Source organism: Lycorma delicatula, chromosome 1 (assembly GCF_047948215.1).
Source record: "Lycorma delicatula isolate Av1 chromosome 1, ASM4794821v1, whole genome shotgun sequence".
NCBI lineage: Eukaryota > Metazoa > Arthropoda > Insecta > Hemiptera > Fulgoridae > Lycorma > Lycorma delicatula.
The window spans coordinates 196,597,077-196,609,936 of NC_134455.1; the positions used below are offsets into that span (position 1 = coordinate 196,597,077).

At 29.5% G+C, this 12,860-nt stretch overlaps 1 protein-coding gene across 8 annotated transcripts in view; it reads right to left on the reverse strand.

Annotated features, from left to right (window-relative positions):
* Positions 1-3,542: 3,542 nt before the first annotated feature.
* LOC142326939 (dynein axonemal assembly factor 19) overlaps positions 3,543-12,860 on the reverse strand; it is a 28,161-nt gene continuing 18,843 nt past the window's right edge. For 7 of the 8 annotated variants that reach the window (XM_075369694.1, XM_075369678.1, XM_075369670.1 and 4 more), the window contains exon 6: positions 3,543-9,872. In XM_075369694.1, coding sequence (XP_075225809.1) covers positions 9,710-9,872 — 163 coding nt within the window. In that variant the 3' untranslated portion in view covers positions 3,543-9,709. Of the gene's footprint in view, positions 9,883-12,860 lie in introns of all 8 variants that reach the window. The other variant, XM_075369710.1, reaches the window with a different exon arrangement.

The following is a 12,860-nucleotide window of genomic DNA, read 5'->3' on the forward strand; positions in this document are numbered from 1 at the left end:
TTCCACATCTGGTGCTCAGAGACCTCATGTCTTACAAAATGAATGGGACAGTCCTACAGTAAACGTCTGGTATGGTACAATGGACTTTTTTTGTAATGAGCTAACTACTTTAACAAATGTTTACAAAGACATATTGGAAGTAATGTTATAACATCAAGTAGAACAGTTTCAGGAATGGAAATTTTTTTTAACAAAAATGCACCTCCATCATTCTATTCTCTACCTTTAACGTGACAGAACTTATTGAATGGAACATAATGAATAGACCTACACAAAGGAATTATTGGTACTTGTCAGTTAACAGAAAGCTGTGCTCTTGGTTACATAGTTTCATCTTCACTACTATTTATTTTTATTGATAATATCTTAAATAATTATTATTTCATTAGAAATAAATGTTTTCAATTCTATTTTACATTTTATGTATTACTGCAATAACATGATTTTGAATTACCTAAAAACTTGTATTTTCTTGCTTTTGGTGTTATTTGGTTTTGTTGAAAAAGAACTTAATTTTCTTTTTACTGAGACAGATTGATTTACCGTACTACCTTATTCCTTACCATACTACCTTGATTTTTTCACTGTATTTTACATACGAGTAGAGAATGTGATAATGGTCATGTAATGAAGCTGTTAACTTAAAATTACCTTAAAAAAAAAAAATTTTACATTTTTGTATTTTATGTTGTAAGGGAAGTTTTTGAAAAAAAAAGTGTATAGAATAGGTAGTGACCAGATAAACAAATACTGAATTTTTTTATTAGGTTCTACCAAGCACATAAGGGTTAAGACAGCCTGTTCATATCTACTGTTGTAACTAAAGAATTATGTTCATATCAAGTTTGGTAAAGCTTACAAATGTTTTGGTGATTTAATATTCAATATTCAACTATAGTCATTTTCTCCAATATAATATTTCAATGTTTTACTTCAGATAAATAGATAAATTCCTTTAAGCACCAGAAGTCTGAAACATCCTGGTTCTATTGCGTGCGACTGGATCCAAAGGCTAGTTCCCTGCCTCAACATCTTTCTTTTCTCACTGTCTGTCATCCCACTGTTCAATTATTCCTGTAAGTGTTAGACTGCATAACATACCTAAGTATGTTAACTAACAGAAGTTTACATAGAACTTAACATAATAAAATACCTACCACAGCACTACAAAATTAGAATAAGATATGGATATATTTCCTGATTTACTGAGTTTCATAACTGTTTTTAAAAAAGTGACCCAGAAATTCTAGACAAATTCGTATTCTACACGTACATATACACACACACACACACACACTCACTCACACACAGAGTTCTTAATGGCATCTAATCTTGTCATCTACCTGAAAAACTAAGGCATTTGAGATATAGTAAAATGAAAATAAATGTGCAGAAAGGTACTTTTTTAACTATGCATTGTCAAAGAGAAAAAAATGTATGGTGTAGTTTGCTGGAAGTACATCAGTCATGAGATACCAGCAGTAGTTAGTCAGCATGGGTTCCTTTTTCATGGTAGCGTGATTCCATGATGGATATTTCCTGGTGAAAGCATTCTCCATGTTCATCACTCACAACTCCAAGATTGGTAAAAAAAAACTAGATGAGAATCTAACAAGTGGATCTTTAGTGACATTTTACAACCAAGTGCTTTATGGTTTTTAAGAAGCTTAATTATAAGTTCTTTGAAGTTACCTGCCTTAACCGATTTTGAAGGAAGTTGTTTACAAGCTTTTTAAAACATTTCCATATAGCAACCTCATAGTCATTCAAATTGTCTTTAAATTCAACATCATTCATTAATTTTGTTATTTGTGGACTAACAAATATATCTTCCTTTATCTTAGCAACACTTATATTAGGGAATTTTTTTTTAGAAAGTGAAATCTAGTCACATCACAATCCATTGCTTTAACAAAATTTTCCATTAAACCTAGTTTAATGCATAGTGGCAGAAGATAAACTTTTTAAAATTTTAGATGTGCTGGTCTAGCAACATCTTCTCTCCTAGTCAAGTTTCTTTTTTTGGCCACTTTTTTCTAACAAAGTGATTCTTCCTATCTCGGAACTCCATTTAAACATTGTGACTGTGTGTATCTTATGTGTTCCACTTGCACAAGGAACAACAAAATTTAATACACCCAAGTTGTAAACCAAGTAACAGTGCTATTCCTTTTAGGTCTCCACAAATGTATCTCATGCTGAATCACATCAATCACAAAAAAAATATAACTCCTTTATGTGAGCTGAATGAGCCAAAGAAATTGATGGGATATTATTTCCAACATAAAGAAGGACTGCTTTCAAACTACACTTTGAGAAGTCTATAAAAGGACGCCATGGTGCATATACACCAAAGCTTCTACCAAAGATTCCACATGAGTAAAGTAAAATAAGTTTTCGTACTAGAAGAAGAAACATTCATACTGCCTGTCACAGAAAGCACTTATTTTAATATTGTAGTGCAAAACTATTATCTGAATAATGTTTATTTTCTGTATTTGTTATGTATTATTATAAGTTATGTTTATTAAGTATTATTAAGTTATGTTTATTTCATAATTTCTTTTAATTTTTTAAGGTTATGATTTAACATAAGTTTAGTTTTTCTTTCTAATTAAAGTCCAATTTCTTTTGGCAAATACGAGCTGTGTGTTCTTTTATTTTTGTTAACTTTACCCAACAATGTTCTTTATTCTTTACAGTATTATATCCAGCACGGAGTCACCAAAACAAAATTCATATATACTGCACAATTTGTGAATAATTACATTAGAAAAAATATGACATGATTCACATGTGTACCATTTATAATTGCTTCAAATTCTGTTTAAAATAATAATAATACTTATTTATCATGGCTATTTATCAACTCTCGACTTTATTTACCAACTTAACTGCTGCAATAAATAAATAATATATTGTGTACATGCATTATTCAGGCACATGTACTTGTTGGAAAATAGAAACTGCAATTACAAAAAATCTGAAACCAATAGGGACACTGACTTCATATTTGGGCGGGATCACTTCCCAAAAATACATAAGATTCAGCAAATATTGACCATGTAACAAAATCAATGTTGAGGGTGTAATATATTATAATACTGTTTAATAACATTCTATAATAATGTACTAAACAGATAAGTACTCAACTGATAAAATATTCGATCTACTGGTCATTTCTGTTAAATTATCAACTGTGAAATAGTTTACCACACAACCTTCTGTTAAAGATCAATCTGTTGGTCTTTAAAGGGTTACAACAATTAGTTAAATAATAAATTAATTAAAATAGACAGTACCCTTACCAAACAGAAATTGGGCCAGCCTCTGTGACATGAGTGATGGCATCTCAGCCTTTCATCTGGAGGTCTCAGGTTCGAATCCTGGTCAGGGATGCCATTTTCACACACTACAAAAATTGTCATTCATCTCATCCTCTGAAGCAATACCTAACGGTGGTCCTGGAGGTTACAAAAAAGTACCCTTACGAAACAGATATTAGTAATAATGAAATTAGTGTTTAAATAATAAACCAAGAGTAAATTTACAAATGCAATTTTATTGTTAACTGCAAGAAATAAAATCACCAAACGCGCAATATTTATCAATTATTCACATATGATCAGAAAAATACAACTTATTTCAATCAATTATAGCAGTCAAGAAAAAAGTGAACTAACTGCCAAAAATAGCAATCTTGATTTTATGGTGAAACTGTGCTCTAAGTAACAAGCCAATTAACATACAAACTGGGCTATCATCTCAAAGTTGCGAATTAGGTTATTAAAAAATCCACTAAACAGCATATGTGCTATTGGATCAGCAGTTGTACTACTGAATAAATTCTGAATCATTAGAATTACACAGTACCTATAGTTAAGTATTTTAGTGATACTTAATTATATTATTAGAAATAGTTTATTTTAAAGATGAATGATCTTGTTAATGATAATAATAAGTAGAAAAGAAATAAAGTGGAGGAGGAAGAACACAAGATGAAACAAAAAAATAATGTTGTGAAGGGTTAACCTATAAAATCAAATCAGAAAAGGATATTCCTGCAGCAGGATCATGAAATATAGAACAGTAATCTTTATTTAATTTAAACCATATTTATAATTAGCTTTTTAGTTTTATTTTATAGTTAAAACTTGTTATGAACACATCCTTACAGGTTACTTTTGGATTAGGGCAGTCTTAGTTTTGAGATTAATTACTATTGCAATGAGTAAAAAACTGATGAGAACACCACATGACTTCCTTGAATGCCACATACACACATTTTTTTTTAAATGAAAAGTACTAAAATTTTATTTCATTAATAACTTCTGATATTTTTTCATATATTTTTTTTATTGTATTATTGAATCATTATTATTAATCGTAAACGTTTTTTTACAAACAGAAGTTAATAATTATTAAATCAATTTATTTAAATTAAAAAAAAAAGGAAGTGAAGTCTGATTGAAACTAACGTGCCTTCTCCTTCTAAGATCCAAATATTTCATTAACCTTAGAACGACACACTGAGGTCCCACAGACCCCAGGATTAATATACAGTTTTTCCAGAATCAAGGATGGTAGGAATTAAATCTAACCTCATTGTAAATAAATTCCAGACACTGGGGAAGGTATTGGCACCACCTGCAACTTCACTCTGTCTTATTCCTTCAAACAAAACACATCTGTTCTCGCCTTGGGGTACCTCAGATCCTCAGTGTGTCAATAGTGAATGATATTTTTTGGGCATAAGGTACCTTGGACCCCAGCTAGTCAATATTGATCAACCTTTTTCTGAACGGTAGGTTAAGTTTTTTTATTTTATACTGCAGCTCATTATAGATTGATTCCTTTGTTTCTGTATAATTTAGATTTGTCATAACTTTAGCATGCTAAAAATATCAGCTAAAATATTTTTTAAAGTTTACAATGGCAACTCCTCGTTACTCAACAGCTGAAGACTTGATGAAGAGGAGCGTGCAGGTTTACCATTTGGAGACAAGTCGTCAGGATCTGGGGACGATAACATTGAGCATCAAAGTTCTGATTGTGAGGAAAGTGCTGATGATGACAATGCTGAAACACCTGCATGTAGTTTAATATTGAGAGGGAAAAACTCATGCAAATGGAGTTCTGTTGTCCCTTCTTGAAAAACACGATTGGTAAGTAAAAATATTGTTACTCACCTTCCTGGACACAAAGGAAATGCTATAACTTAAGTCATCTTTAGAAGCTTGGAATTTGCTTTCAAGGAATAATATTTCCAAAACTGTTTTACACACTAATGAAGAGATAGAAAGAAGATGCTCACCCAATATGATTTTGCAAAGTTACCATGAATTAACAAATGAGTGCGAGTTAAATGCCTTTATTGGTATGTTATATATTGCAGGTGTCAATAAATTAGGCAATTTAAACATGGAGGATCTCTGGTCAAATAGAAAAGGCCATCCAATTTATCGAAGTACAATGTCCATGAACTGATTTAATTTTTTAGCCTCAACTCTTCGTTTTGATGACAAAGAGTCTTGGGCAGTGTGTAAGTCATTTGACAATTTAGTTCTCATTAGGGAAATATGGGATAAATTTATTTAACAGTATAAAAGTCATTATTCTCCCTGTATGTAACTATAGACGAACAACTCCTAGGATTTCACGGCCAATGTTCATTCAGGGTCTATTTATCTTCAAAACTCAATAAGTATGGTTTAAAAATCATTATGATGAATAATGCAAGAACACAATACATGGTAAATACTATCCCATACGTTGGAAAAGTAGTGACTGTAAAGAAGGAGCCACTAGTTTCATATTATGTTAGAACATTGTCTGAACAAATACATGGCACCAACCGAAACATTACCGTCGTCGATAATTGGTTCACATCTGAGCCATTATTCGATGCTAAAAGAGCACAAATTAAATGTGATTGGAACTATCCGCAAAAATAAGTAAGAAATTCCACCAAGCTTTTTGAAGGCAAGACAACATGGCCAGTCACAGTTTTGTTTTGATAAAAATATAACACTTGTTTCCTTTATTCCAAAAAAAAAATTAAATAGTTCTTTTGTTGTCAACAATGTATTATGATGATTCTGTAAACCCTTGAAAAGGAAAGCCAGAGATAATTCTTTCATACAATTCCACAAAAGGTGGTATAAATACATTTGATCAATTGTGCCATGAATACATCATTATAGAAAACCAAACGACGGCCACACAGATTTTTTTTTTGCATGCTATATCAGAGTATAATAAATGTCACCATTCTATATAAGTTAACATAAGTGAACAGTCAAAAAACTATAAAAAGACGAGATTTCTTATTTGAACTTGGATTTTAGCTTTTTGAACCGCACATAAGGAATCACCTACAGACCATGACATTGCAAAGGTCAATTCGTCTTCAAATCTATGATCTTTTAGCAGTAGAATCAACACCTCCTGTCCAAGAAACTCCTCTAAGTAAACAGAGATGCAAATACTATCCTTGGAATAAAGACAGGAAGACCAGCTTAGGCTGCAAGGAGTGTAATACTGCTATATACCAGGACCATCAGTCCCTGGTGTGTCAGGAATGCGTGAGATAAATAGTATTGACAAACACACTCTCATCATGAATTACTTTGTGTTAAATTTTTTTATTTTCTAAATACCTACTTTAAAGAAACAAACTTTATGGTAGAATACAATGATGACTCAATTAACTATTAATTCTTTAAAAAATATGTTTTTATGCAAATAAAATTTTTATAATTAGCATACTTCGATTTCAGCTTAGAAACACCCATTTTTTATATTATAAAAATTTTAACTTATGTTTGAATGTTTGATTAGCATTAAAAAACAGTGGTTTTGAATAATTTGAAATTTCAATAATAGTCAATTAAATATTTTGGGGTCTGAGAGACCACAGTGTGTCCAATTAAGTTGAAAAATTAAATGTGTCGTTCTAGCATTAATTAAAATTTCATTTGGCTATAACTCTGGATGAAAATAAGTACCACTTATCATATATTGTTGAAAAGCACTCAATGAGGGCTTATTACTGAAGTTAAGAAAAAGTCCAGAATCCAATTTTTTATGGATTTGGGCTTTTTTTGGACATTTTTGGTTCAGTCGATTGCAATCAAAAAAGGGAAGTGCACAACTAGATGTTAAAATCCAATCTAATCTGGTTAAATCCATCTAGATGTCCTAAATCCAAAATTTCAACATCCTATGGCTAATTGTTTTTGAGTTATGTGAGATACATACATACATACATACATATGTCACGCCGAAACTAGTCAAAATGGATTCAGGGATGGTCAAAATGGATATTTCTGGTGAAATCTGAAAAGAAAATTTTTTTGTGATAACAATATTTCTTTTACTTCATACAAGGAAGTAAAAGATGGACTGATGGCAAATTTATTGATAATATTTTCCACTTAGAATGAGGGGTTTTTAGTTTAGGTCTCCTGCAAATGCAGATTAAAATAGCAAACTCTGACAAATGAACATAAGGGAAAAACTGTTTGAAGAACTTTCATAAACTTGAAAAAAATTTCCACTCAGAATACATAAGCTTTGCCTTTAATACTCATAGCTGAAATCAATTGGAAAAGACACAGATTAAACAATTCCCCTGAAAACAATAGGCACCAGGAAACAATCACTTACTCAGAAGAATAAAGTAATATTCAGGTGTGAAAGAGCACTTTGTGAAATTTTTAAAAGAGTAATTACATTATTGTCATAAAAAGAAAGTACTACTACTTCATGTACAAATGAAGAGAAATAAATAAACACAAAGAAAATAGAAGAAGATAAAAAAACATGTTATTAAACAATGACAGAGAGTTTCCAAAAAAAAATGTCATTATATCAGATGTATTCAAAAGCAATACTTAAGTCAAAATCTTCAAATTTAGAGACTATAAAATCTTTAAAGTTAAGAATTTGAATAGTCATATTACCCACTATTTTTATTTTGAAAGAAAAATTTATTTTAGATTCCATTGTTCTTGACATAGTATTTATTCCAAATCATGATTTATTTTTCATGAGACTGAGAAATGATCCTCAAAAACAAGTATTAAAGAGGAATCAAATCTCACCATCATCATAGTATAGAAAAAGCTAGAGAAATCATGAAAAGAGAAAACACTCGGTCACGGGACAGTACTGTATGTTCAGTAGCTTTAGAAAGTTCTTTCTTTACCAATCCTCGCCCATGGAGAAAAATATTATATGAGACAACTGTCAAATTAAGCCTGGGTATACATTTTAACTGATGATACTGGTTACATGGTTTTATGGCATTAAGGAATTTGTGATCAAGGAGGTAATGAAATCGCCTCTTGTATTTCTGAATAGCATTGTATCTCTATGAATCATCTCTTTTTATCAAGAGTAGCATAGCATAGTGGATTTAAACTTTGGGAATGATAACAACACTGTTTGAAATAAAAATAAAATGATTGTTTGTATGGATGTATTTAATAGCAAAAGTAATTTTCATTGTGATAAATCATTTATTTAGTTAAAAGCAATAGCAACTGGGATTTTATAAATCCCAATTGCAATCGAGATGATTATAGTCTAGATTTTGCAAAAATTGAACAAAAAAGTAGCATCACATATGTGAAGTTCCAGGGGACAAGGTAAATTTAATAGTAGGTGTGACTTCAAAACCGTTCCAAGTAACATACTAATGAAAAGACAGGACTTTTTTACTTTAAGACAACAGTTAATCCACTGATAAACACCAATTATATGAACACATAAAAGCTTAATGGATCAAAATAACATATGATACTCTGGATGTAGTTTTTGTGTGAAAAATGTTTAATGAAATTGAGTGGAAAAAAGTAAGGATCATGAAGAAGGGTGAGTATCCAATTGGATTCGTAATTTTGACATTTCCCAGCTAGATTGTCAAAATAAAATTATTAAGAAGAAAAGAATACTGAAAATAGGGAATTTTATGACATTTTGATCCCATTACTAATTCTATGGGAATTTTAGTAATTTTAAAGTTTACTAATCTTTTAATATAAAAAAAAAAGGAAATATTAATATGTTCTTTTATTCTAGCAATTAAACCAAATGAAGCGTTTAACAAAGAAAATGGATGTTGCTCACTTTTTATGTTAATAAGTGACCATTTAAATAGTTTTATTTTTTTCAGTTTTTTTTTTAATTTCTAAAATATATCATACTTAATTTGAAAGTTTTTTTTATAACAATAAAGAGAAATTGTTGACGTATATGAAGTTTTATTTTTAGGTAATTTTAATTTAAATTTTGATTGTAAAATGTTTTTATGGTCTACTTATAAATTTGCGTTCTGGCATTTAGTCCATTATTTACTTCAATGCTATTATTATTCACAAATAGAATGTTTTCACAGAATAAGAAAAAGTACAACTTCTTCAATATCATGTAGTAACAGATAATTTTTTTTTTACAAATTACCAAGTACAATAACATAAAGTAAATCCCACATCAATTAATAGTAATAAATCCAATAATTTTGTTCAAAAGACAATTTTAGATGATATAACATTACTAAATATTAAAAACTAAGTTTTTTAAATTAATCAAACGCATAAAAAAAGTTTATAAGTCATTAAATATAATTAAAAATCCAATCACATCATTTAAGATGATATATTAGTGTATTTACACAAACATAATTTTCAAATAAGCCATTTCTTCACTAAACTTTGTATTTATTTCTGAGTGTGATTAGGGTCCATTCAGTAACACCCAATTCTGCTAAATCTTGCTGTCTATCATGTAAACCAGCAACAAGTTTATCCATCAACTGCTGACACATAGTTTTTTCAACAGAACTGAGAAATTCTAAGTTTAGGTTGAATCTGAAACAAACTGAAAATTAGTTCTCCACATAAAAACCACCCTAAGCTGCTTAACTTATAAATAATAGGCTGACCAATATTTCACAAAAATTTCAAAATTGAATTTCACAAAATCAGTTTATATAATTTTAATATGTTTACTGTTATATGAAAATACTGTTCACGTATTTTTTTATTATGATAGTAATTTTTACAAAATTATTCAAAAAAAAAACACAATATTTTAGTTAAAGCTTTACTTTAATAGTCCCTAAAAATATTGATCAAAGGATCTTTCATTTCGATACAGTTTAAAGTTTATTACATAAATAATTTTCATTCAAATAATTACCAAGATCGGTGTAAAAAATAACTATTAAATGGACAGATGCATGTACTCACAGTCATGGAAATAAACATATTCTCTGTATGGTTCAGAATACCTGAAAATATTTTTATCAAAATCAGAATAAATATTCCCATTTTGGTAACTTTAAGATTAGAAGGAATTTTCCTCTACATGCAGTGGTTACATATAAAAAAAAACCAAAAAAATGTAATTTTCATAAACAGATACATAATTATTGCAAACGGAAACGTACTGTATATCAAATAACACTAGATTGGATTATTTTTACTTTCCTGTAATCATAGCTCTAGAGCTATTAACTTCTTTAGCATGAAGGAAAATATGGTAATCAATGAAAAATAAATTTCTTTGCATTTCTCGACATTTAATGACCCAGGACTCCAAAAAAATTGGGAGGGTAATGTCTTACATAAGTATGTAAGTTTGAAATTTAATAACTTTTGACTAGATAAACCAGTTTTGATGAGATTTTGTACAAATTTGTGTATATGGGGTAATTTGTTGGTAAAATTTTGAGGTCAATAACTCCAGGGAGGGCAGATATTTTTAGGGGTCAACTTTCTCAAAATTTTTTCAACATAACCCAATTTATATAAGCTCAGTAATGTAAGCATTCTTGCATTACCATTGTAAAAAAAAATTTCCCTAAAATTCTTCCTTCACCAAAAATTGAAAAAAACTATCTTTTTATTTATTGCATAAACTAATTTTTTTATGTCTTCTTAGGCATAGCAGTAATATTAAAAATATTGTTTTTTTTTATATTTTTTTGTTTATTTTCATGTATCATTTATTTTTCCACTATATAAGAATAAATAACCAATGCCAAAAAGTATTACTACTTTGTTGTCAGCTTTTTTATCCAGGATGGAGCATAACATTACTGATCAATTGACAACCAGATAAGCTCATCTTTTTTTAATGAAAACCCATCCCCAGATTTAGAACTAACAGAACTATTCATATTGGAGGGTTGCAATTAATAACATGTTACATATCATGTGTGTAAAATGTGATGTTCCCTTCTCTGGTTAAGCACTGTAAGAGACAGGTTTGACTGTTTTTACACTAGATTGTCATTCAAAAATAAGACAAATTTTTTTGAAAACAGTAAATTTTACACATTAGAAGATGTATAGTTAATGCATATGTTCTATTTCATGTTACCATATTTGCTGTTATTGTTCTGTCAGAGGTGAAAGCGCTTGGCATATGTCACTTTCCTGTAATAAATATTCTACATGAATGCATTTATTTGGATGGTTATAATCTTTAATGGCATAATTAAGTATTCTTATATATATATTTTGTTTAATACTACAATATAATTGGTTGTATGGCCTGAAAAATCAAACTTGAAGCTAACATATTTTAGATCTTAAATGGTCCTCAAATGAAAGCAATGAAGAACTACAACAGCAATTTGAGAAAATGTTTAAATCACTTTTTTTAGAATAAATATCAAATCATCCTCTAGAGTAAAACAGTCCCAACTTGAATCTACATATGGAGTGATAAGGAGATCAGAGATTTAAAAAAACCACATCACTCTTTGAGTTTATTGATGCAATACTGTTAGTTTAAATAAGAGTTTTTACTCTTATAAGTTACATAATCTAAAATAAGAACTGAGCAGACACAACTAGATCCAGTGGAAATTACTGAGATAAGATTGAAAGATCAACAAAACTTTTGCTCAGGAATTATTTATGAAATCATAATGATAAGAGCACAGAAGAAAGAGTAATGTAATTACAAGCAAATCAGTGAGAGAATAATTTTACTCAAAGCCCATACCTGCAGCAGAACATATTTTTCTACAAACTTCTTTACCAGAAGATGACAGATTATCTAATCCAACATACAAGGTGGTGATGGACAGGTAATAATAGGGGACTGGAATCCCAGCAAAAAGATAACAATGGCAAATAACTGAAGATCATGGGTATGATCTAGTGTATAATTACGAGCATGAAATAGTAATTACAAACATTTTTTTTAAAAAATCATAAAATTTACACACATGGGTGAGACTATCAGTCGATGAAGGCATCAGAAAACTATACAATAATTAGGTATAGATTTGAGACAACAGATTTATGGACTGTAAAACATATCAGAAGATGACATTGATTCTAACCACAACTGAATTATAATAACAATAAATAATATTCATTAGTAATTAAACATAAGCAGTGCATTATAACTTTGTTCTTATAATAATTAACATTAACTAAAATCTGTTAGAATAATATGTTAGAACATATTACATAATAAAATCACACTTAAACAAAACACAGTTCACATAAATTTTAAAATATGCTACTACAGTTGGACCAAAATGACTTCACCATAGAAAATGCTTTCCCTACAAGCCAGTTAGATATTTTTAATTTAAAAGTTCTCATGATTGTATCTCTTGCTGATACGTGACAGCTGGCTGATGGCTGGAAATTAAATAACCATATACCCATTGTTTTATGATTTTTCAATTTGCTAAGTCTTCATTTAGGAGCAACTTAAATTTTAACAAAATGTAGCATGTATACTTACCTTTTTTATACCAGATAATATTCTAGGGCTGTTTAATTACAGTTTAACTGATAAATGTATAGGACATATATTGTTATGACTAATTA